General features: G+C 39.8%; 1 protein-coding gene across 15 annotated transcripts in view; it reads left to right on the plus strand.

Moving 5' to 3' along the window:
- The window catches only part of LOC107086212 (tensin-1-like), a 204,983-nt gene that overhangs the window by 132,126 nt on the left and 52,070 nt on the right, over positions 1-20,787 (plus strand). For 14 of the 15 annotated variants that reach the window (XM_015377001.1, XM_015377011.1, XM_015377008.1 and 11 more), the window contains 2 exons: positions 11,321-11,362; positions 18,662-18,711. In XM_015377001.1, the coding sequence (XP_015232487.1) occupies positions 11,321-11,362; positions 18,662-18,711 (92 nt within the window). Of the gene's footprint in view, positions 1-11,320; positions 11,363-13,312; positions 13,600-18,661; positions 18,712-20,787 lie in introns of those variants that run through there. The other variant, XM_015377010.1, reaches the window with a different exon arrangement.

Consider the following 20,787-nt stretch of genomic DNA (forward strand, 5'->3'; position numbering starts at 1 on the left):
TCCTTCCTTGACCTGTTCCTCTTTTCCCTCTGTTCTTCCCCTCTGTTCTTCCTTGTTTCTTCCTTTCTATTCGTCTCCTTCCTACCTTACCATACTCTGTCCAGCTGTAGGAACATCTGCCACAACTCCAAGCTGAACTTTAGTATTTTATGTGTTTAAATGAACAGGAAAGAATGGGATCTGGGAAGCAGAGTCTGGAAAACTTTTTTTTTTTTTTTTTTTTTTTTTTTTTTTTTTTACAAAGATATGTATTAAAACCCTAAAATAAGGGAAATGTCTGTAAAAAGTCGGATTATATTATCCTACTGGGACAGATGGAGTGAAGAGGTAGAAAACATCTCTAAGATGTTGGAAAAGACATTCTTGTCAGTGAGACTGAGTGAGCTGAGATGTCAGAGGTGGTTTAGGTTCAGAGTTTTTCCCACAGTGAGGAAAGACCACTCCTCTATCCGAGCGGTCCGGAGGGATTCTTGGTACGCCATCACACCCCAGCCTTAACGAGCGTACGGACTGTGAGCGCGCCCCCTTTTTTGTTTATGTCTGAGAGTGTGTGAAGCTGCAGAGGTAGGAACCGGGGAGCTTCAGAGGAGCAGCTGTGTTTAAATGAATCAGCAGTAATATAATATCTGTGTTTAAGTCTGTGAGTTTAAAGTGTACAGATGTGTAGTTGGGAAGAAATGGTTTCCTCCTGATGCAGGAGGTGGTCTCTGTATGAAGGACGACCCACAGCAGGTTTTATTCAGTGTGTAAATATAAGGGAAGGGGATCGGCTCTGACGTCCTAAACCACATGACTGGATTTCTATGACATCTAAAGTAAATTTCTTTGTCTTATGACTCAGCTGTCTGTATGTCCCTTTGTGGAGTCCTGATGAGCTCACTCAGAAGAATATTGTTTTTTTTGCTTTGTTTCTTTTCAGAAATGTCCCGTCTGGACCATGGAGGACAGATAAACATACAGGGAATAATTTGAATAAACTTTGATCCTGTAGCACATTTTAAACGAGCAGTTTCAGCTCAAATTATTTAGTTTTCCAGCTCATTAATGTCTCTGCAGGGATGGCATGGTTTCTTTATCCCCTCAGTCACCTAAAGTTTCACAATCCTACCACCAGGTGGCGGTAGTGCTTTAAGCTAACCAATGAAGCTGCTGTCAGAAGCTTGTCACCATGTTTCCACTTTGATCCTCTGGATAATCTGATTATATTTGTATCTGTCTTCCTGGTTTGAGTTTTAACCAAATTTAATGATAGAATCAGCAGAGTTTTAGAAAACAGATGGATTTCCCTGCACACAATCAGCTTTAAAGCATAGTTCTCAAATATTTGAAGGGTTGAGTTTTTAGCTTTAAGAAGACCACTTTGGAACCTTAAGGTTGGTCTGCCTTTTCCAGTCCAAAACCAGTATGGATGTTTGCTCCCAGTTTCAACTATTTATCTTAAACCATTTTGTTCAGGATGTTTAATCTAAAGCCTGCCTCAATGGAAAGCACTTAAACAGCAACTTAACGTCCCACTGTGAAGCCAGAATCTCCTCATTAGCAGCAAAAAAAGGGACAGAGAAGCACCGATCCAGGCGTACTTTCTACGTGAGAGGAAAGTGAAGGGTTAAATGTAGAAGTGGCTTCATCCTGGAGAGAAACAGAACTAAACAGGTGAAGTCTGAGCTTCTTCAAGATGGTGTATTAAACCTAGACAGAAGAATCAGTTGTATTCCTTTTAAACTGGAGCTGTATTAATATAAACCACTAACATGTTTTATTGGGCCTCCGTATCTCACACTATAGCAAAGTCTTGTATGCAACACATAGAAACTGAGCTGCCCTTTTTTCGAAACCTTGATAATAATTACCAGAGCTGCATCATGTAATGATTTGCCTTAGGAAGGTGCTCAGTGTTACATCATCAAAAGGGCTTCATAAATATTTGTCCCAGCATCCATTAGCTACCTTATTTGGCTATTCGATGCCAGTAGCATCAAATACATATTTTAAAGGTTTTGGAGCTGACGAACGTTAGAATACTGAATCAGGTGAAATTTGTTTTTTTTTTTCTTGCTGCACATGAGACACTAATTAGTTTCTGATTCTGTTTTCTGTTGGATTTTTATCGTGCAACGAATGTTTTCAGCGTGTCAGGCTGAAATATGTTAATGAGCTGAATGAAACCAGCTTTTACCAGCCTGAACCATCTGTGGCTTTTGTTCGCGTCCCAGTAGAGATGTTTCAGGTTAGGGTCACTCCACATGCTAACTTTACTTCTGCTTCATTTAGGAGAGTGTTGCTGTAGAAACGCTGCAGAGGTCCTTTTGGTTCTATCCTCCTAACATGCAGTTATCCTATCGTTCCACTAGAAAGCACTATTGGAGCTGATGGAAAGGAAGAGTCCTGGGTTCTGTTTACCAGTCCAAATAAACACAAAAACAGGCAGGTTATTATACCTAACTGTGCGTCCTTTTTGCCTGGTATCATTCTCTAAAATCCGAAAAGAATCAGATGATCAGAAAACGCTCCAGTTGATTTGATAATCCAAAAGAGCAGAAATAATCACTTGAAATAAACAATTCCATGTGGAAGGACTTTATAGGTTGACTAAATGAAATATTAACAAATACTTTTTGATAAAAAAATTATGGAGATTTAAAATCATTACATGAGATTCATCACATGAGCTTTTCCAGGAGCAGATTAGTGAATCCTCGTGCTCCTGCGGTTTGGTTGCTCTACATCTCACTGATGTATCCTAAACACTGAATCAGAACCCATCCACAGTCCCACACCCAGTGGGCGGGGCTCAGTGGGCGAAAGATGCAGAGCATATATATTTAGCTCCAGGTCATTTCCCCATCAGCCAAGACAGGAAACTCCCCCATCACCAGTGACCTCTGCTTTGCTTCAAGCTGCGGGCTGTAATCAGTCAAGGAACCTCTGTGTGGTTCCAGCCTCATGGTTCAATAGCGGTGAGGATGGAGAGCTGAAGAATCACAAGCTGTCCCATCATCTGGGAGCTGGAGCCCTCAGGCAGGGATCTCCATCCTATTGATCTTTATAATGGTTCCTGATACTGCTGGGTGGAGATGTTAAGGAGAAATCATGCAGGATCAGCAAAGAACCTCCATAACTAAAGGACTTTAGTGCATTAGTGCAATTAAATTTGTGCTGTTGTTGCCAATTGTTTTTTTCTATTATTTCTGTTATTGTGAAACATACAATTCTTTAAATGTCATTCTCATTTCAATTTTAAGTTTTTTAGTGTTTAAAATTAAAATAATGAAACCAAACGATCCCCTAATTGTATTCATTAAGTTTGTGAATGTAGCTCCTTAAAGTAAAGAGGACCAGTAGTATTGTATCTGCTTCCTTTGAGTCCATCAGCTGTTTTATGAAGGATGGCTCTTGATGCAGAGAGGTTGGAGATCTGGAATGTCCAGTTTAAGTTTTCTTCTTTAATCGCTCCAGATTCCATCAGTGGCTCCAATGGTATCCTGCTCAGCTGGGGCATAACCCTCCACATTGCCTCCAATTGTTCTGACAGTTCTGATTTATCATCACTCAATATTGTTACAATATTCAATATTCATCACTCAGTACAGTTTTTGATGGAGTAAAAAAAACAGATGATTAAGGTCATCCATCCATCCATTTTCCATCACCCTTTATCCCAGCTGGTGCCTATCTCAACTGTCTACGGGCGAGAGGCGGGGTCCACACTGGACAGGTCGCCAGTCTATCGCAGGACAACACAGAGACAAACAGGACAAACAACCATTCACACTCACACCTAAGGAGAATTTAGAGAAGCCAATTAACCTAACAGGCCGTTTTTTTTTTACTTTGGGAGGAAGCCAGAGTACCCAGAGAGAACCCGCACATGGAGAACATGCAAACTCCATGCAGAAATGTCCTGGTCCGGGAATCGAACCCAGGTCCTTCTTGCTGCCAGGCAGCAATGCTACTACTGTTTCACTGTGCATCATAAGGAGCACAGTGACACACCTTATGCCTTAAGGGCATAAAAGATTAATTTTTACATTAAAAAACTATTCAGTCAATCTGAACTGGAAGAATGCTTTCAAAATAAAAACACAGATGCCAGTTAGTAATGTTTCCGCATACAGAGTTTGAGTAACAATACTTTTCAGCATATGATTCAAGTTCAAATTGATCTAAATTGAAGTTTTACTTGATTCAATGAAAATGATCCAACTCTTGTTGGCCTGTGTTTAAATAATCAACCGCGGTAAGAAGCACAAATAACCCGGTTCCACTGACTCTGGGCTTCATGTGTTGATACCATTTTTATCTCCACAAAGTAACAACATTAACAGCATAATACAGCATATGGAATACTGGAGTTCTTATAGGATCCCTTTGGTTTTGCTCTGAAAGCCATAAACGTTTATTTCTGAGTTAAATGACTGCTGTGGTAAAGCTCTGCGTGGTGGGAACACTCCGGGTGAAAAATGTCTGTTAATCGTCATCAGTCATCTTTAGTTACTCTTTTTCTCCTGATATCATGCAGCCATGTTTTCATTCCTTCGTCATTCAGGAGATCTTCTCTGGACCTCTGAAACAACGAGCTGCTTCTATACACCACTTTCTACTCCGATCTGTTTGGTTCCACAAACCTGGAACTTAATGATTCTCAGTTAGACGGATCTTATTTCGTTTATTTCATCTCTGTTTCGGACAATTTCCCTGAAAGGAGACCTTAAAAACAATTATTCCCCAGTTTTCCCCTATCCTGCATCTTGGGTCACATTAAGAGTCTTTATTTAGTCTCTGACATGAGAACAAGTCCAACATGATGCTCAGCTGACTCGGCTTAAGATGATGGCATGATTCCAAGCGAGGGATGTGCCTGGAGTGCAAAACTTAGGAGAATCTGCAGCGGAACTTCACTGCCCTACAATTAGCAGTGAGTCTGCTCATTTCTGGGGTTTGGCTTCAGAGTCTGTTTCTTCTTTGTGTTTTTATCTGTTGCAATCGTGTGCAGTCAGAGCTTTGCAAAGACTTTGATGGTGTGGCTGATTTCTGCTCTGAAACTGCTGTAAACAACCAATCAAATGCAAGAACTTTAAACCCGGCAACACCAAGACTATCAAACTTGATAAATGAGTTTTTAAAACCTTTACATCATCAGTGGGATGTTTTTTCATTCTTTGAAAACCCTGAGTCATACACAGACAAATATAGTTAAAGCAAAAAGGCATAAGGAATTGCACAGTAATGAATGATGCATCACAAAATTATCCAAATAATTATTCATTTAAAACATATTTATTTTTTTAATTTTCAGAATTATTCATGAAGACTTTACACGGATAAAACCATTTATGATTAAAATCTTTAAATCAAAATAAGTTGATCTTAGGTAATAACTTGTTTAATGTAAGTTGTTGGGTTTGGCCTTGGTGTAAAATCCAATGCTTATAAAGCTAAAGGTTCCCAAAGTCCAGCAGCTTCTGACCATAAGGTTTAAAGCAGATGTTAGCAGAAAGTTTGAACAAACGAGAAAAACTCCTGTTTATAAGTAAAGTATTGTTGAATCTCACTCACAATAGCTAGATATGCTGCTGTTTCAACAGCTGCATCAGGGTCTTTCCATTCAAGGTGCTTCTGAGGAACTCAGAGGTATTGTGGAGGTATTGCGAATTTTTGAAAAAACCCGCCCTCTCCACTTAAGAAAAAAAAAAAAATGCAGACGCACAACCCTGTACCCGCTCCACACAGGGATCGCCTATTAAACGTGAGCGAGAGCATGCACAAGCCCATTTCTCCTCATGCATCCTCTGTTTAAAAGCTGCTGTTTGCATCGCCCATACAAGCTTACTTTCCAAAAGAAGATTTGCAATTTTTCCACTATGTCAGTGAAAATGGTGACGAGCATGTAGGGCATCCTTACGTAAACAAATCACCAGAATTATTGACAATTAGGAGGACCACTTATTTTGATGATCCACCACTATAGTGAACATCCTCCACTTTATATTTAACATTAAACTTCCTGAAGCCCCAGCGTGAGGGGAATCATTAATGGACCTATAAATCCCACTATGAGCTGTTCCTGCTACTGATCCAGGCTGGGCTCCACTGGGTTTAAAGGAATCCACTACTGAGTAAACATATTGGCCAAAATATGTTGTAATATTTCTTATTAGCTTAAGGATGGCCTTTTGTGATGTGTTAAAGCTCATAATTACTTCAATAAAATACTACACTGGAACCTACATAGTAAGCGCAGGAAGGCTAACAGGAAGACGGGGTTCTTTTATATTCAACCCTGTTGTTGATCTTGATTGTATTTATGTTAGAGGTGTGAACACGTCATTGTTTCCTTGAGGTAAAATCTAGGTGAAGTCTCTAATGACTGAAATAAACATTTCTTAATCATATTCACATTCAGTCCACCTGAAAATCAGAGTTGACATAAATGAAGAACTGTTAAAGGAAAGCTTTGTGTTTACACCTGGAAGCTTTCTCTCTCCGGTTCCTGGAAAGAGATCGATCGGGACAAACTCTTTAAATAACAATTCATTAGTTATATGTCTTGCATAACCATGAGAAATCACAACTGATTTTCATAGAAATTGTAACCTTATTCAGATCAGAGAAGTTGCCTAGGATTACAGAAGGCAGCTGCTTACCAACCTGGGCTCACTTCTTGTGAAGCGGCCCCAGTTAGAGAAGCATTTTATACGTCTCCAATCTGCCACATCATCACATCATTACGTCATCATACATGGTTGCAGGTGAGGAGACATCCATGGCTCCAGCCTTATCAAAATATTACAATTTGTTCTTAGTTGAAGGACACCACTCTCATTCCATTCCCAAATCTTTGCCACAACAGAAGGAAGATTATAACTGTATATCTTGAGAGACGAACTGTCCTAATTAGATAAACTACTGGGGAAAACATTAGTTCTGACACGCAACAGACAGGAAATATTATTGTGTAATAAACTCACACATCATCAATGATAATTATCCTAATAAAACCACGTAGTAAAAGAGAAAAGTATTATTTTCTAAATCAAGCATTTAAAAAAAGCAAATACTCTGAAAATTAGATACAAATTTGAGATTTACTGTATTTAATATACATAGTCATAAACTTAAGTAGAGATTTCTTTTTTTCTAAATAATCTGACCATGCATATCTCTCTTTTCAATGGATCCAATATGGTTATATTACTTTCTCATGTGAACTTTTGTTCATCATCTTTCTATCCTTCCTATTCAGGCCTCCATAAATAAACGAATCCATATTCAGATTTTTTGACTCCTCTACTGAAACTCAACAGGTTTTCTCAGCTCTTAGCACCAACCATCTGGCTGCAATTAGCCAAAGAGGAAACGCACGTTAAAATCCATCACTGTGAGAGCTGCTTGTGTGTTGTTGTTTTTTTTTTTTTTTCTACAATAGGCTGTATTTGTGTGAAAATGCCTGCGGCTGCAAACTTTGGCCCAGCAGCCAATCCACAGCCTGTATTTAGAGCCTCTAACTGCAGCCTGTTGTTTCCTCTTCAGATTCCTAGATGCAGTCTAGGATGGTAGGTCTCTTTTTTTCCAGGACTGTAGATCTCCTACACTCTCCCTGGTTGGTGGTTTCATCTGGGCGGTTGGAGTGGGTATTCTCGGCCTGTATAGTCAGACTATAATTTACCCTCTGACTTTTCACTGTTTATACTACAGCCCAGCTCCCTACAGAAACATGTCATACAGTAGGGTTGATGTAAGAGTCAACTCTGTTTTCTGGTATAATCCAGACCAATGTTTTTAAATGGATAGAAAATGTTGTAATAGTGAATACAAGAAATCCAGACATCTGTCGATGCTTTTTGAGAGAGGATGATTCCACAGATCCCCATTAATCCCAATATCTGTCATTACCTGTGAAAGTCCAAAGCTTAAATCCTTGATGAGCATTATTTGGAGTGGGAAGGATCTTTACCAGTGGTGAATTTCTGAGGCAGTCTTAGGAGTATGTGTGTGTTTTGATGGATCAGGAGAACAACTATGACTGTTTTCCACAAGATACTTTGTTAGGGTGGTATGGGGTTATGGTTTTTCAGGGCTATCTTATTTTTCTGTCTTCTCACCACAAGGCTCGCTGTGTTCCCAGTGTGTGTTGGGAATCCACCAGTATCCATTGTTTTGTTGCAGATGTTGTGGTTCTGTTGACCAGATCTTCAAATTATGACCTTTGTTGTGCACAAGATGGGTTTCCTATTCAGTTTGAAGCAGCAGGTTTCAGAGTCACCTCCTCTAAATCTTATGCCACAGCTCTGTAATGCAAAATGTGGACCGCCCTATCTGATTTTGGGGGTCTGATGGAGGATTTCTGGTTAATGAACGATGGTATGATGGAGCAGGAGAGGAAGGAACATATTGGGGCTATGTCCAAAGAATTGAAATCTTAGTCAATTGTTCTTAAAACAGGTGCATTTTTTATTTGATTGCAGTAGGCAAGTGAGACACTTTAGCAATGGAATAAGACAATTTCATTTAAAATAAGAAAATAAAACATCTGCAGTGTCTTATTCTAAGTGCATACTATTTCTTTATGTTATTTTAATGGTAAAAATACTGATCAGTTGGCATATAATCTTACACTGGAAAAAAAAAAATTTTACACTGGAAAAAATGGAAATCTAGATAAGTCATTTTTTTCCCTAAAATAAGTGCATTCTTTCTTGAATTGAGGAGGTAAGTGAGACACTTTGCCAATGGAACAAGACAATTTACATTCAAAAGAAGAAAAACACAATTGAATTGTCTTATATAAAGTGTATATTATCTGATTACCTTATTTTAAGTGTAAGAATCCTAATTCTATTGGCCAATTGTCTTATTTACCTACTCAAATTAAGGAGAAATACACTTAATTTAAGATATTTTGACTTATTTCTATATCATTTTTGCAGTGTACCTACTCAAGTTAAGGGTAAATACACTTATTTGAAGAAATTATACTCATTTTTAGATTAGTTTTTTTCCAGTGCCCAAAGTAGAGCCGCTTATTCTTGCACCTGATCATGATGCCTACAGGGATTTGCCCTTTATAGGTTTTCCATGCACATCCCCCTGAGAGGAGACCTTTGGGAAGCACCAGAACTAACGGAACTATATATCACTTCCTGGAAATACCTTGGGATCCTCCAGAATAAGATGGAGGATATTTGGTTTGACCTGTTATCCCTACGGCCGATCTCTTCTAAGCAAAAGATGACAGCTGGATTACGGATGATTTCCAATTTAATCTGATATACCTAAATTGATGTTCTTATTTTTTAAATATATATATATATATATAAATGTTTTTGCTTCTTTTAATTAAGTCTCTTTCAATTGTTATATATATATATATATATAAATGTTTTTGCTTCTTTTAATTAAGTCTCTTTCAATTGTTTACTAGATTTCATTAAATGCATTTGGGCCATTCCTAAAATCCTAGGTTAGCTTTAGGCAAAAAAGCTGTTGTTTCTATATTTTACTGGTGAGATTAGGAGGAGTGTGGCAATAATAGACCAAAGAGAATGTTAATGGTTTAAAAAGGTCACTTTTACTGACTCTCTACCTTATTTGGCTGCAAATGTTTGTAAAATGGAGTGAAAAGTGGCAGAATCTAAAGCAGAATCAAGAATTGATATCATAGCACCTCTCTGAGTTCCTTTGTGCTTCATTTTTGCTGCTGAAACTCCAAGTTTTCTACTTGGTTATCACTAAAACTATGCAAAACCATGTCCTGTGCTCTGTATTTGCACAAAAGGAACATTTATCCTATTCATCCCAATATCTGAATGTTGTTGCTCAACAGGTCGCTCACACTCGCAGCAAAGATCCAATGACAGCAAGCCTACCTGATGTATCATTGGGCAATGGTGTCCTCTTATCAGTTAAACACCACAACACCATGATTAGAAGTAATTATGTTTAATAATTGAACTTTATTGATCTCACATTGGAGAAATTTACCTTTCCATTTGACCGTTCCCCTTGGGGAGCAGTGGGCTGCCATTGTGCGGCACCTTGGGAGCACTGTGGGGTCAAGGGTCTTTCTCAGAGAGCCAGAGTGCAGGCTGTGGGGATCAAACCGAGAACTTGCAACCTTCTAAGAGCACAAGCACACTGCTCTACCCACTAGGCCAATACTCCCCTAAGTAGTACAGGAGGTTTGGCCCCATAACTGTCTGTAAATCGGCACCATTTGTCAGATACAGATATTGGATGGGATCATCTAAAGTAGGCATTTCAAACCCCTTTTTAATGACATTGTATGCCTTTTCTGGCTGTTGAGGACCAAAGAAATTGCTGTGGTGGGCTGGTCCGCACTGTGGACCTTGAGTTTGACACATATGATCTAAAGTATTGGCCTGAGTGGCTATATTTAACTCTCCCGGTCCAGACTCAAACATGAGAAAGGCAGACGGTGGTAGAAAAGACTCCAGATAATCTAAGCGCCAAAGATCAGTTTGATTCCCAAAACCCAAAGTTGGTCAGAATTCAGGCACCATGAGAAACAGAAAAGCGCAAATTTCCAACACTCCTTTGTCTTCTGTGTCTAAGATCTGTTAGCTTGGAGCTGTGAGTCTTCCAAAAAAGCCCAAATCTAATAACCCTTCACATATTGAGCAGTCCTTTGTGTTTCCATACAGGTTGATATTGTGAAGATAAATCCAATAACAACACGTTAAGTTAATGAAAGCTAAAACATTCCTCCTTTACATTTCTGAAATTCTATTTTATCCATTGAATGTCCAGCATCGTCTGTAGGTTCAGTTCTGGTTCTTTAATAGATGCCAGTGATGTTTTGCATCTTCGGTCCTTCAGCAGACGTCTTGTGTGGGCAGGTTGGAAAATGTGACTTTTTCTGTTACTTTTCCTTTTTCCATGTTAGCAGATGAATCCCGCATCATGAAGTCTGACATGATCACGGTCTTCGCCTTTATCTGCCCCACCTGGCTTCCGTCTCAGCTTGTCCTTGACGTCCAGCTACCTCCTTGCTGTTTATGCTCCTCTCATCTTCCCTCTCTCTCCCTCCATTGCTGTATAAGGCAGTGAAACTGTGGCCGGACCCTTCGGTCTTGGCTAAAGGCTGCAGTCTTGTCTCTTTGTGTAAATATTTGTGCAGGGGGGGATAATAGATGGTCCCCCGCATTCAGAGTTGGAATCCTGATTCACTCTGGACCACATTTGGGCAAACACTGGCTCCCAAGTGACCCTAGATATAACCTCATATAAAAATAATTGCACATGACCTGATATGATTGGAAGATATGATGCGTATTGATTGTGCCTCTTTGTTTCCTAACAGGCACCAAGCAGTAACCTCGCTCTCAAGCATGTAGACACCATGGTGAGTCTCAGCCGCCGCCTTTATTTACTTTACTCCCGCTTTATGCTTTAATCCAGCTGTGTCCTTTACTTGAATTAGATAAAACTGCTTTCCCCACATGTTTTTATCAAAATAAGTAGGGATAATTTAAACTGAGGCCTCATATGCTTAGCAATTTACTGTTATTTTCATTCTCTTATGTTAATAATATTATATTTATTGTTTAATTTAGTTGCATTTATTTAAATTTTATTAAAAAAAAAATGTTTTTTTCTTTTGATCTATTTTTCTCTTTTATAATTTTCTGATTAAGTTGGTCTGATATGTATATATTTTCATTAAAGTTAATTATTCAAAAGGGGTCTAATAATGTTCAGTGATGGTGTCTGGGTTTCTGAAGCGAGGCTTTGCAGGTCTCCTTCCTGCTCTAAGAGCTGAAATCATGATGCAACTTTTTTATTATAGTAAAAATGTCTCCGTTGTCTTGATTAAATCAGACATTTTCAGCCGATTAACTTAATGATGCAAAATCCAAAAGCTCAAGCCATAAAATCAAAATATGTTTGCAGAACTTTCAAAAAGAAAATGACTTAGACTCAACTTTATTTATCCCTTGGGATTACTCTTTCAGGGAAATTCCGGTTCCAGTAGCTTTTATAGAGTACAAAGAGTAAGAGCAAGATGCCATTAAAGATAAAAATACGACAGACAATATAAAAAGAGTGTATATAGTACAAAAAAAAAGCATAAAAAAGAAAAAGTTGTAATGTCCTGGAAAGTTTGTCCCTTTGATATAAAAGTATCAGACTACACAGTAACTGAATTGGGTTATCGCACTTGCACTGCAGAAATGTACTGACCTTTTAAATAAGTTAAAAAAAAATACACAGGCTACACAGTAGTTGGGATGTGTTATTGCACTGTGACAGAGAAGAATATTGCACGTCAGAGACGATAAGTAATGTTTTGCATAAGATGTCCGGAGAGGGTGGGGGCGGGGTTTAACAATGGAGGTTTGAAGAGCATTAGAAAGGTGCCATCGTCTGCAGGTAACTTTTGATCTACCTCATATTTACGTAAAATCGTACAGCCCTCCTCTTTGTGTGCTAAGTTATAGCAGCACAAACATCACTGTGTTTGTTTTGGACCCACTGGTCCACATTTGTCTGTGACAACATCCTCTGGGCTGATTTTTGTCTGAGAACGGAAGGATCGTGGAAGCGGCGTGGGGACGTGCCCACTGTCCCCACAGAGACCAGAACTCAACCAGTTTGTCTCTGTTTGTGCGTGTGGTTCGCTTTTACTGGCATTTCCAAACTTAGCCCAGAGTTGAGTGTTAGTGGAGTCTCTAAATGAGGTTATCTACTTTTAGAGAGCAGAACAGAGAAGCCAGAGTCGTGCGGGACAAAGATGTTGCACAAACCTGCTGAGTTAGAGGAACAGAGGCGCAGTCTTCTCGTCTAATGCGGATCCTGAATCGGCCTTTCTCTGAAGCCAGTTTATGGGTGAGACTTCCTGCATGGTCACATGTCTGTGCAGCTGTTACTGACCCGGAGAAGCTCGCTGGCTTGTGGTCGCTCTGTGATGTCAGGCGGACGCGGGCCTCGCCTCATCGCCTGGGAGCATCAGAAACATTCATCTCATGACTCCAACGCTTCACTTCATCTCATTGCTTCATTTTCTTTGGGATAAAGATATTGTACCCCCCCTTCACATACACCCCCCTATGGATATTTGCCTGCTAACTGTCTGCTAAGTGCTTATTATTATGAACAAACATTCATCAGTCCCCAGATGTTTGTCCTGAGAGGCGGAAACGGTTCACAGTTGCAATTTAGATTTGTACACAGATGAGGGGAAAAAAAGCTACGGGAGGGAGGCAGGCAGGGAGGGAAAAGTTTGAACATCAGGGGGAGAGATAACTGGGTGGTAGGCAGAGCTGGAGGGGGAGGGAGGCCACAGCAGACAGGAGGAGAGAAAGGAGAACACAGGGAGGACGGAGGAGTTCTGTGGAACAGCCTGGTCTGAGCGGCAGTGGCCCGGCTGGCCCAAAATAGATCCCTTGTTTTTCCCTTTTTTGCTTTGGTGAACTCCTTGGCTGTCAGGGAAAAGGGAGAGGTCCCTGAGAGAAAAGTTCACCGCTGCACACGGAGCGGCGACGGGCAGCAGAAGAGATGAACCGAGGAGGGTCTCTGAGAAGGCGGCTCTCCTCTCTGAGGGGGGCATGGCGATGGAGCACCGGCCACCTTTTCAGGAAGGTAGGATGGGGAGACCATGCGTCTTTCTAAAGCTTCTCTTTTTGGCGCTCAGATTTTGGTTCTCACCAGCGGGCTTCAGCCCTTCCTCCATCCTTCGCTCTTTCTCAGATGGTTAATTTGTATGGTTTGCTTGTAAAGTCAACCTCCCCAGATGGTTTTCATCTTGCAGCAGGGCCTGGAGGAACCCCCCCTCAGCTCCAGGTCCCACCTCCTCCACCTCTGCCGCGCTCCTTCCCAGCGCGAGCTTTTAAAATGCACATGGGGTGTCTTTAACGCTGCAGGGCCACGAGATGGATTTAAGCAACACATATTACAGATATCAGGGCTTCCTCTGCTCCGCAACAGCGATGGTCTTCATTAACTCAGCTACTGCTTAAACAAACTTTAGTTTTTAACAATGCCAGCACATTAAAAGCTTTTGTTTTATTTCTTCTATTTGCAAATGTGGTTGATTTTTGATTGAAAGCTTCTGGCTCATAAAAGCCACTCAGATCCCACTCAGGGTCATTAAAACCCAAATGTTGAGTCAAATGGCTTGATCTTCTCAGTTCCTATTTTTACGTTTATCTCTGCACCTTCTATCGTCGTTAATTCATCTCTGTCCTCCTCTGAAGACTCCCTGCACTTCGGAGGTCGATCTCCCATACTGGAGCAATTAGGCGGGGGGGTGGGTGCTTTGTGTCACCCCAGTTCGGCAGCAGCCTCGTGGGAATGTCGAGATGAATGCGAAGCATCTACAAATGAGCTTTTTTTGTGTGCATAAACATTAATGTTGGTGTGCTCGCTGCTGAAATGCTCTCATCAGAACCTTATCAGTTGGATCTGGCAGCTTCCCATGAATCCCAGTAGAGTTCTGCTGGAATTACTGGGCAGAACGAATGCTTGTTTTCTTCAGTCACAGCTTCTTGGGCCCCTTACTGGATTCAAGTATTTACTTTAAGAGCCATTTTCCTCTCAATGCATTTATGAAAAGTCTTTACAATTTGGCCAGAACACATTTTTAAATAAAGATCCAAAACAAAATATCCTAAAACACTAATTTGGACAATTGTTGCTCTCTCATCGATTGAAGAGTTAAAAGTCAGCCAGTCGGGCATTACTGGGTCTCCTGCCACATTACAGAGTAGCATGCACAAATCTTTCACTCTCATGGTTGTTTATTGTTGCCGTGGCGACATATCAGGTTCCTGAAGGATGAAATAATCACAATGTGGGACCCTAAAGAGCTGTTACTGTTTAAAATAAGGCCTCCAGCATACCACCTCCAAATGGGCCTAATGTGACCTTCTTATCCATTAAAAGTGGCCTAGAGGTGTGTGGACCCAGCTGGGTCCGAACTCCAACTACCTTACAGAGGTTAAAAGATTTATAGTCAGTCTTCGTAATAAATCATAGATTTTATTTGACAGAAATATACTCTGATGTCTAGTTTTACTTAAACATATCTTTTAATTTATTTGAGTTATATGCCAATAAAGTACTTATCTCCATTCTTACTTGAGTAAAATGTTTTGCTCCTCCACCCAACCTGAGTAACTTCAATGAAGTGAAAAAAGCTCCAGTTGATGTTTGCATCAAAATAAGTCTTTTTCTTTCATAAACAAGTTCACTTCAACCTTCTATGACTTTTAGAGATGAACCTGACACACAGTGAGGGGTAAATATTGTCACTGGATGTACTGATTTAAATTGTTATGTTAAGCTTGGATAGTAATTCTTCAATTACATTTTAGTGTTTTTTATTTTAATATAGTCTTTTAAATACCAGAATTTGCACATAACTTTATATTTTGGTCTCTCTGTATCACATAAATGTAAATATCAGGTGTTAAGATGAATTATTCAGTACTTAAATACCCTTTTAACAAGTACTTTTTTACTATTACTTGAATAAAAGTATGATGAAGTAGTAAAAGTACTCTTATGGCTTTTCTCCGCACCATTGTTTTAACTTCAGCAGTGCTACTCATAATAATAATGTCCAACATCATTATGCAGCCACCACCATGCTTGACAGTAGGATAATATACCCCAATACTTCTAGTTGTGTCAGAGCAGCTTGGATGGAATAATCTGAGCATTTTATAGATTTCATCCTCATAGATTAAATATGTTAAACATTTTGATGTTAAATAGAGTTTGCTGTAAAAACTGAAAGCAACATGAGATGTAACCTGGTAGTTTTAGTTACTCACTCACTCCATTAGGATCCCTTTCTGTGGCAAGTTGTACCCTTATTTCTTTCTTTTTTTGCTGCTTCTTTATTTCGTAGATTAAAAACTTTGTCAGGAACATTCTTCAGACCTGGGTTTGTTAGCTGCACATCTACACTGCAAAAAATTGAAGTCATTTTCCCTTAAAATAAGTGCATTTTTTCTTGAATTTAGGTGGTAAGTGAAGCACTTTGCCAATAGAACAAGACAATTTACATTTCAAATAAGAAAAAAACAATTATATTGTCTTATTTCAAGTGCATGTTATCTAATTATCTTATTTTAGGAGCAAAACTACTCATTCTATTGGCAAATCATCTTATTTACCGGCTCAAATTAATGGGAAATACACTTAATTTAAGAAACGTTTACTTATTTCTAGATTGTTTTTGCAGTGTAGGGTGACGCCGCAGACCATTTGGGTTTAGATTAGAGGATGACGATACATGAGCCGGCTGAATCTTTGGTTTGTTTAATTTTAGACTTTAGATTTGTCATCATTGTCTTATTTTTATCATGAAAAAACGGAACAAAAAGCAACATTGCCTTAAAAAAATGCACAAAAGTAATTAGCAACATGTAGAGGGGATCGGTTATACATGTGTAATAATAATCCATATTCAGCCTTCGCTTTAAAACCAGCCTCCATTGGTCGACCTCTAGTTCAGAGAACACTGTCATGTTCCAGAAACCGGTTCCAGATTTTTTTAGCTTTGTGACAGGGAGCATGGCTTTTATAAAATAATGCTTAGCTGGTACCAAGGGACCTAATCTCATGTTCTTTGTATTACATCAGTATTTGGGTATTTATATTGTGTGGATCATATCAGCTTTAGGGTTAAAACTGGTGTTTTATTTTAGTTTGATGTGATCTACAGAGATGTGAAGAAGTTTAACCCTTTTTTTGGATTATTTTAACTTCCTTTTTTTTCTTGGGGCAATATAATAACTAAACAGCTAATCTACTTATGTTTGTAATCTTTAGGTGTGTCTGTCTGCCTTTCCGTTTCTGTTTGGTTTTTCTGAATTGGCTTCAGACAAATTTAAGCTCGATATTTTTCATAAAAAAACGGCAGACTTTTCTGTTCTGGTTGGAAGTAACAATGTTTTTTTCAGGGGGAGGTCTGAGGCATGATAGAGAATCAGTTAAGGGAGCTAAAGATTAGGGTTATGGCTAGGAGGCCTTCCAAACCAGAAGACTTGAAGCTCATCAAATATCAACCAAAAAGTTCAAAAAGCTTCTCTGCAAAACGTCTCTGATTCTGTCGAACATCAAGAGGAGAAATTGTTTTCATCTTTTCATTTCTTTTATCCTTTTATCATCCTCCGGTGTGTTATGTTTATTATTTATCTAAAATGTAAATCTGTCATGAATAATTCTGGGTTTCCACACCCTCTGGAGACTTTTTTTAGAACATTTCTATCGCGCTCTCCTTCCATCTCTCATTTCGTAAAGATGTACCCCAAATATCTCAGGATGGAGTAATTATTGTAATCTCCTTGAACAGAGCGGTCAGGGTATGTTAGATAATGAAGTTTAATCAGATCCAGTTATGAGCCTCTTACTGTTTTTTCCATCTGACCGAACCCCCCTCCCCTCCCTCCATCTTTACTTTTAGGAAAAGTCTCTTTTTTTCTCAGATATTTGCCTTCTGCAGCAAATGAGGTCAGTTTAGTGGAAACAGAAAACAAAAGGATTCCCTTTCAGACAGCTGAGCTGTTAGAGGAGCAGAGAAGGTTGAGGCTCCTGGAGGGAGGACAGCCATAGGTTATGGTTAGCGTTAGCGAGCTAGTCAAGTCTAATAGATGATGAACGCCCCCCTCTGAGCTCCTCTTTGAGCTGGTCTGAGGAGGAGTCGGCCTGGGCGGCTTTAATGGAGCCAAACGCAGTCATGCACCTTCAGAGTCAAACCGCTCTGCAGGGGCCCCTCTCTTCTGCTGCATGAACACATCATGTGAACCAGTAATGACACCCCCCCACCCTCTTGTCAGGGTGTACGTTGTATTTTAAGTCTCTCAGTGTGCTAATACTCCAACATGAGGCTGAAACTTCCCAGCAGCATAAGCAGCCGCTCATGTTTTCCTTCATGTTGAGGGTTTTTATTGAAAGCTGTGTCGCAGGTCAGGATGTGTGCTGGAGTTCTGAGTTCTGACGTTCTCTGACTCAACCATGACTGCGTGACGAGACCCTGGGGGGTCAGTCCTGATAGGGGCTACGGATGGTGGGTTTCTACAAGTCATTAAGAACCGGAATAACTTTCCTTTTAACAACACAAGTTGTGGTTTTACTACTGAAATTATTCTTTTGGTGATTTTTTTCAATTGATTTTTATATTTGTGCTCGAAAAAAACCTCCCAAAAAAACAAAAAAAAAAACTAAATAAAGTCATATTTATTTTATTAAGCTCAGGTTCAGGGAGATAATAGAGTTTATCTTTTTTTCTCCTGCTTTGATAATGACTATATATTTGGTAAAAGCTCAGATTTAAAGAAATTTAGATTAGCAATAAAATACTTTATATGTTTTGGAAAATCATTTCAAAAAACACATTTTGATTAAAAGCTTTATCAATATTTTTGTACAGCTCCACAGTTCTCTAAAGTTTTCGTTTATTTGCTATTATGTCCCTTAAATGCAGATGATCTGAGTGAAATCACAAGTAAATGTTAATTTCCCCTGTGATGCTTTCATAAACCTTTTAGTTTAAAAACACGGAAGAAAAAGATTAGATTTGATGGGAAGTCTTACATCGATCTGTAGTAAAATAAGCAGTGAGGCCGACAAGAGCAGATAAAACTAAAAGCGGGTAAAGATGAAAAACTGATGTTTGACCTTTTGTCATCTCCAGGGTTCAACAAAATCCTCAAAGAGCATGGAGTCACGGAGAAGACCGTCCAGGTCGGTTCCCTCTCATCTTCCTCTGTCTTCACTTCTGCCTTTTATTTCCTCAACTATTACCAATAGAAAATGTTTCATCAGTTTTTCTGTTGAATAATTTCAAAGATTAAAGATGGAAGAATCAGGTATTCATATTAAAGTGATCTTGGATCAGAACCAGGTGGAGATGGAAGATTTTTTTAAATAATGGTCGATCATATTTTATTAGTGCACCCATGTGTCTTTCTATAATCTGTCCCAGTCGGTTCTCGTTGTGTTGTCTACAGTAAGTGTAAAATACGAAACTATAAAAGCTGCTGTCCAGATTAAAGACCTCGTTCATTTAGTCTGCTAATGATGCCTTTAAGCTCCACATGCAGAGGATGAACTGAACCACAGCAGATGGCCGACAGTGAGACTTTTGATAATGAGGAAAAACAAACAGAAGTCTTTCTGCAGCGTTGAGATAATAAGAAAAAGAAGAAAATGAGGAGAAGAGGAAAAATAAAAATGGAAAATGAAAAGAATAAATCTGCTGATAAAAAGTAGCGAAACATATTTTCAGTTTGGACCAAAAGGTGTTGTTTAATGTAGAAATAAATCCCTATAAGTCGGTTCTGTTTCCCTTCATAATAACTGGACAAGATTCAGAAACAGAACCAACAGGAGAACCGGTTTGAAGCTTCGGTAAAATCTGCTCCAAATAAAGCTGCTGTGTTCATAGACTCTACTCGGGCACAACAATATGACCAGGCATTTTATTGGTCCCCTGGCCCGCCCAGAACCCCGAGGCTCTGCTCTATAGTTGGGCCTCCATGGTACAGAATGCTTGTCAAACACTCCCACCGATGCGTGATTGGATTCGGATCTTGGTGATATTGGTGCAGATAAACACCTCCCACTGGTTGTTCCTAAACTGTTCTCCTCAGAGACAACTAGCAACTTCCAGCTCAGAGAGGCTTCAACCATCAGAAAATGGTTTCTATGAAAGAGTAAACATGTCTACAGCTTAGCCTGTCTAGGCGGTACCCATCAAACTGATGTCCAAACCGTAACCCGCTCTCCATCTCAGTGCAGACATGTGAGCTGTCTCTGCAGGTCTGGTAAAACACCTACCATTTATTTAACCATTGGGGAGTCCAGGAAGGTTGGGTTTAACGCCACCATTGCTTGTTCCGGTACAGATCTCCTTCCAGCCAGACTTCTCAGGTTTCCTGATTGAAGAATCCTACTTCACTATTTGTGTTGGTCCAATTGGGATCAGCTCCGCTCTCAAATTGAGCGTGCTGAGATCATTTGTCATTCACCAAACGCGATGCAGCAAAAAACAGCAATCACTTAATCTCTGCAGCTGATGAGGAGCCAATTGGCTCCTGGCCTGATAGACCCACACTGCTGGATCTGGAAGGAGACCAGACCACGACTCTGTTCTGTCTGTTGGTGCAAGAAGAGGTCAAAAACATGCATGAAGGGAGAAAACTCAAGAGCACAAAGAGGACACCAAGAAGAGGACAAATAAGGGGAAAGCAAAATATATTAGAAAACCTTCCTGCATCTTTTTGGAGACGCTGCAGGCATGTGAGGTTTATTTCTTCCTTAGTCAGTGTAATGAATCATTTCCAGTAAACAGGTTCTGATTGGCTCCAGATGTACCACAGAGGTTACAGTATCAGTACAGTAAAGCTGGAGGGATCTCCTCTCCGTCGACCAGAGGCTGACGAATGTGGGAAACATGCAGCAGTTTAAAATCAGACACCCTGAGCCCAGCTCATCATCTGACAGCTCATGTTTGGTCCACCGGCCGCCCACCTTTATCACCACAACACAGTTACTTGAGGCAGCTGTAACAGGATGATCTGGTGGGAAAAAGTCTGATCTCCATCCAGAGACGAGACGTGAATAAAAACATTCAGCAGAAACTTGCAGCAAAGATCAGAGCAAGCCTCAGTTTTACAGTGTTTACCCCAAACAGAAGAGCTCAGAACAGTTGCATCATGTAAAAGAGGTCAACTTGGTGTAAATAGGCTTTAGGACATCTGAGATGGAATAGGACCAGAGATGGGCTACAGAACCATCTTACCACCTGTGCAGAGCTTG

Source organism: Cyprinodon variegatus, unplaced genomic scaffold (genome assembly GCF_000732505.1).
Source record: "Cyprinodon variegatus isolate N-32 unplaced genomic scaffold, C_variegatus-1.0 Scaffold145, whole genome shotgun sequence".
Lineage (NCBI taxonomy): Eukaryota > Metazoa > Chordata > Actinopteri > Cyprinodontiformes > Cyprinodontidae > Cyprinodon > Cyprinodon variegatus.